We start from the raw sequence: 6238 nt of genomic DNA, 5'->3' as shown, positions 1-6238 counted from the left end.
CATTAGTAGTATACTATATAAGGAATGGTCTGTATGGGGGTTAGACTAGATAACAGGGTGGATGGAGCATGGCAATGCTATCCTGAATGTGTTCTGAAACAGAAGACACTCGGAAAAGAGCCGTCAGCCATCTTGGTAAGGGCCCTGGGGGGGGTGACTACAACAGGTTCTGTCGTGTTGTTATTGATAATACTCATATTGATGATAATATTGATGAGCCTAATTAAAATTTAATTAAAATGCCATATGAGTTTCAGTCGAACAATGGTTTGAGACTCAGAACAGCAGACCACCGTCCCTGTGGACAGCAGACCGTCCCTGGCCGTCCCTGTGGTGGGCAGGCCGTACCTGGGGACAGCAAATGGTCCTTGGGGACAGCAGATCGTCCCTGGGGACAGCAAATGGTCCTTGGGGACAGCAGATCGTCCCTGGGGACAGCAGATCGTCCCTGGGGACAGCAGATCGTCCCTGGGGACAGCAAATGGTCCTTGGGGACAGCAGACCGTCCTTGGGGACAGCAGACCGTCCTTGGGGACAGCAGACCGTCCTTGGGGACAGCAGACGTCCTTGGGGACAGCAGACGTCCTTGGGGACACCTGGAGAGAGGATATCTTGGGGGTGGAGTCTGTTTGTCTTACAGGTGACACAGAAGGGGAACACTTACCAATTGAGTCCGAATCTTGTTCTCCGGCAACAGAGAGCTATCTATCTAAGACCTCCTACATAAAACTGGAACAGGCAGAACAGAAACATGGTTCCAAATTCCACACGATTCTTTACAGGGATCAACCAACATGGCGGCACAACAGATAGAATTGATCTAGCACACAGACAACACGGCGGATTCAGAGTAATTATGTGGAGAAGGACAATGAATTAAGCCTATGGTCAACATGGCTGCCAAGCCACATTGCTATACAATATAACGTTGCTTTTCACAGAGAATCACCAATCTACCTTAACTTACATTTCTATGGTTCCCTATACAACCCATGAGCCAAGCACTTCCACCTGGTAATGGGTCATAAGCACAGAGAAGATCAACTACCAACCCCGTTCCATTCATTCCCCCCATACCCCCCCCCCCCCCCCCCCTGCATATTTAAATCCTCTAATAGTCCTGTAACTGGGCCGAGGGTCAACAGTCCCCTTTTCTTCAGCCCTCTCTCCTCTCTCACTCCTGGGAGATGCTCCGCAGCACGTACTTCACCGTGTAGGCAAACGCAGCGAACCCCACAATCACAAACAGGTTGGCCAAGGCCCCGCCAAGAAGTCCGTGATTCCGATTGGGCTGCTGTAGGCCGGGGGCGAGCATAGCAGGGCCCAAGGGGGCATGGCCTCCGTTGAGGGCGGGGATTCCGTAGTTGCCGTGGTGAAAGTCGCCGTCGGGAACTACGTCTGGGAGGGGGAGGGGCTGGGGGCGGGTGCTCAACTCCTCCTGGGCCTTCTGCTTCTGCTTGATCTCCTGGAGAGAGGGAGGGAGGGAAGGAAGAGAGAGGGAGAAAAGAGAGAGGGAGGGAGGGGGAAAAGAGAGAGGGAGGGAGGGGGAAAAGAGAGAGGGAGGGAGGGAGAAAAGAGAGAGGGAGGGAGGGAGAAAAGAGAGAGGGAGGGAGGGAGAAAAGAGAGAGGGAGGGAGGGAGAAAAGAGAGAGGGAGGGAGGGAGAAAAGAGAGAGGGAGGGAGGGAGAAAAGAGAGAGGGAGGGAGGGAGAAAAGAGAGAGGGAGGGAGGGAGAAAAGAGAGAGGGAGGGAGAAAAGAGAGAGGGAGGGAGAAAAGAGAGAGAGGGAGGGAGGGAGAAAAGAGAGAGGGAGGGAGGGGGAAAAGAGAGAGGGAGGGAGAAAAGAGAGAGAGGGAGGGAAAAGAGAGAGAGGGAGGGAGAAAAGAGAGAGGGAGGGAGGGAGAAAAGAGAGAGGGAGGGAGGGAGAAAAGAGAGAGGGAGGGAGGGAGAAAAGAGAGAGGGAGGGAGGGAGAAAAGAGAGAGGGAGGGAGGGAGAAAAGAGAGAGAGGGAGGGAAGAGAGAGGAGAGGAGGATAGAAGTCAGTCAGTAGATGAAGTCATGCTACTAGTTTGTTTGGACATAGTATCTGTGTTTAGTAAATGATTTAAAGTCAGACTCACATCGACTGCATGAGGAAACAGTTCACAGAACACCTTGTCCTTCAGGTTAAAGGTCAAGCTCTGGGCCGACAGCTGTCTTTTCTGGAGGAAATAAACAAAACAAGAAATAGCCAAAGAAGCAACAGCCATTCATCCTAACTATTACATGACTAACAGCTGTCTACACAGTCATTCATCCTAACTATTACATGACTAACAGCTGTCTACACAGCCATTCATCCTAACTATTACATGACTAACAGCTGTCTACAGTCATTCATCCTAATTAATACATGACTAACAGCTGTCTACACAATCATTCATCCTAATTAATACATGACTAACAGCTGTCTACACAGTCATTCATCCTAACTAATATATGACTAACAGCTGTCTACACAATCATTCATCCTAACTATTATATGACTAACAGCTGTCTACACAGTCATTCATCCTAACTAATATATGACTAACAGCTGTCTACAGTCATTCATCCTAACTAATATATGACTAACAGCTGTCTACACAGTCATTCATCCTAACTAATACATGACTAACAGCTGTCTACAGTCATTCATCCTAACTAATACATGACTAACAGCTGTCTACACAGCCATTCATCCTAACTAATACATGACTAACAGCTGTCTACAGTCATTCATCCTAACTAATATATGACTAACAGCTGTCTACACAGCCATTCATCCTAACTAATACATGACTAACAGCTGTCTACACAGCCATTCATCCTAACTAATACATGACTAACAGCTGTCTACAGTCATTCATCCTAACTAATACATGACTAACAGCTGTCTACACAGCCATTCATCCTAACTAATACATGACTAACAGCTGTCTACAGTCATTCATCCTAACTAATACATGACTAACAGCTGTCTACACAGCCATTCATCCTAACTAATATATGACTAACAGCTGTCTACACAGCCATTCATCCTAACTAATACATGACTAACAGCTGTCTACAGTCATTCATCCTAACTAATACATGACTAACAGCTGTCTACACAGCCATTCATCCTAACTAATACATGACTAACAGCTGTCTACACACAGCCATTCATCCTAATTAATATATGACTAACAGCTGTCTACACAGTCATTCATCCTAACTAATACATGACTAACAGCTGTCTACAGTCATTCATCCTAACTAATACATGACTAACAGCTGTCTACACAGCCATTCATCCTAACTAATACATGACTAACAGCTGTCTACACAGTCATTCATCCTAACTAATATATGACTAACAGCTGTCTACAGTCATTCATCCTAACTAATATATGACTAACAGCTGTCTACACAGTCATTCATCCTAACTAATACATGACTAACAGCTGTCTACACAGCCATTCATCCTAACTAATACATGACTAACAGCTGTCTACACAGTCATTCATCCTAACTAATATATGACTAACAGCTGTCTACAGTCATTCATCCTAACTAATATATGACTAACAGCTGTCTACAGTCATTCATCCTAACTAATACATGACTAACAGCTGTCTACAGAGTCATTCATCCTAACTAATACATGACTAACAGCTGTCTACAGTCATTCATCCTAACTATTACATGACTAACAGCTGTCTACACAGTCATTCATCCTAACTAATACATGACTAACAGCTGTCTACAGTCATTCATCCTAACTAATACATGACTAACAGCTGTCTACAGAGTCATTCATCCTAACTATTACATGACTAACAGCTGTCTAGTCATTCATCCTAACTATTATATGACTAACAGCTGTCTACACAGTCATTCATCCTAACTAATATATGACTAACAGCTGTCTACAGTCATTCATCCTAACTAATATATGACTAACAGCTGTCTACACAGTCATTCATCCTAACTAATACATGACTAACAGCTGTCTACACAGCCATTCATCCTAACTAATACATGACTAACAGCTGTCTACACAGTCATTCATCCTAACTAATATATGACTAACAGCTGTCTACAGTCATTCATCCTAACTAATATATGACTAACAGCTGTCTACAGTCATTCATCCTAACTAATACATGACTAACAGCTGTCTACAGAGTCATTCATCCTAACTAATACATGACTAACAGCTGTCTACAGTCATTCATCCTAACTATTACATGACTAACAGCTGTCTACACAGTCATTCATCCTAACTAATACATGACTAACAGCTGTCTACAGTCATTCATCCTAACTAATACATGACTAACAGCTGTCTACAGAGTCATTCATCCTAACTATTACATGACTAACAGCTGTCTAGTCATTCATCCTAACTATTATATGACTAACAGCTGTCTACAGTCATTCATCCTAACTAATACATGACTAACAGCTGTCTACAGAGTCATTCATCCTAACTAATACATGACTAACAGCTGTCTACAGTCATTCATCCTAACTATTACATGACTAACAGCTGTCTACACAGTCATTCATCCTAACTAATACATGACTAACAGCTGTCTACACAGTCATTCATCCTAACTAATACATGACTAACAGCTGTCTACAGAGTCATTCATCCTAACTATTACATGACTAACAGCTGTCTAGTCATTCATCCTAACTATTATATGACTAACAGCTGTCTACACAGTCATTCATCCTAACTAATACATGACTAACAGCTGTCTACACAGTCATTCATCCTAACTAATACATGACTAACAGCTGTCTACACAGTCATTCATCCTAACTAATACATGACTAACAGCTGTCTACAGAGTCATTCATCCTAACTAATACATGACTAATAGCTGTCTACAGTCATTCATCCTAACTAATACATGACTAACAGCTGTCTACAGAGTCATTCATCCTAACTATTACATGACTAACAGCTGTCTAGTCATTCATCCTAACTATTATATGACTAACAGCTGTCTACACAGTCATTCATCCTAACTAATACATGACTAACAGCTGTCTACAGTCATTCATCCTAACTAATACATGACTAACAGCTGTCTACACAGCCATTCATCCTAACTAATACATGACTAACAGCTGTCTACACAGCCATTCATCCTAACTAATACATGACTAACAGCTGTCTACAGTCATTCATCCTAACTAATACATGACTAACAGCTGTCTACACAGCCATTCATCCTAACTAATACATGACTAACAGCTGTCTACAGTCATTCATCCTAACTAATATATGACTAACAGCTGTCTACACAGCCATTCATCCTAACTAATACATGACTAACAGCTGTCTACACAGCCATTCATCCTAACTAATATATGACTAACAGCTGTCTACAGTCATTCATCCTAACTAATACATGACTAACAGCTGTCTACACAGCCATTCATCCTAACTAATACATGACTAACAGCTGTCTACACAGCCATTCATCCTAACTAATATATGACTAACAGCTGTCTACAGTCATTCATCCTAACTAATACATGACTAACAGCTGTCTACACAATCATTCATCCTAACTAATACATGACTAACAGCTGTCTACAGTCATTCATCCTAACTAATATATGACTAACAGCTGTCTACACAATCATTCATCCTAACTAATACATGACTAACAGCTGTCTACACAGCCATTCATCCTAACTAATACATGACTAACAGCTGTCTACACAGCCATTCATCCTAACTAATATATGACTAACAGCTGTCTACACAGCCATTCATCCTAACTAATACATGACTAACAGCTGTCTACAGTCATTCATCCTAACTAATACATGACTAACAGCTGTCTACACAGCCATTCATCCTAACTAATACATGACTAACAGCTGTCTACACACAGCCATTCATCCTAATTAATATATGACTAACAGCTGTCTACACAGTCATTCATCCTAACTAATACATGACTAACAGCTGTCTACAGTCATTCATCCTAACTAATACATGACTAACAGCTGTCTACACAGCCATTCATCCTAACTAATACATGACTAACAGCTGTCTACACAGTCATTCATCCTAACTAATATATGACTAACAGCTGTCTACAGTCATTCATCCTAACTAATATATGACTAACAGCTGTCTACACAGTCATTCATCCTAACTAATACATGACTAACAGCTGTCTACACAGCCATTCATCCTAACTAATACATGACT

At 42.3% G+C, this 6238-nt stretch overlaps 1 protein-coding gene across 1 annotated transcript in view; it reads right to left on the bottom strand.

The window, feature by feature from the left end:
• Window positions 1–1107: 1107 nt before the first annotated feature.
• The window catches only part of LOC120038272 (ubiquitin-conjugating enzyme E2 J2), a 32201-nt gene continuing 27070 nt past the window's right edge, over window positions 1108–6238 (bottom strand). The window contains exons 6-7 of the mRNA XM_038984094.1: window positions 2118–2198; window positions 1108–1465 (exon numbers count right to left, since the gene is read on the bottom strand). Coding sequence (XP_038840022.1) covers window positions 1175–1465; window positions 2118–2198 — 372 coding nt within the window. The 3' untranslated portion in view covers window positions 1108–1174. The remainder of the gene's footprint in view (window positions 1466–2117; window positions 2199–6238) is intronic.

Source organism: Salvelinus namaycush, unplaced genomic scaffold (genome assembly GCF_016432855.1).
Source record: "Salvelinus namaycush isolate Seneca unplaced genomic scaffold, SaNama_1.0 Scaffold212, whole genome shotgun sequence".
NCBI classification, from domain to species: Eukaryota; Metazoa; Chordata; class Actinopteri; order Salmoniformes; family Salmonidae; genus Salvelinus; species Salvelinus namaycush.
The sequence above is the reverse complement of the archived record's forward strand: the minus strand, read 5'-3'. Positions and strand labels throughout refer to the sequence as shown.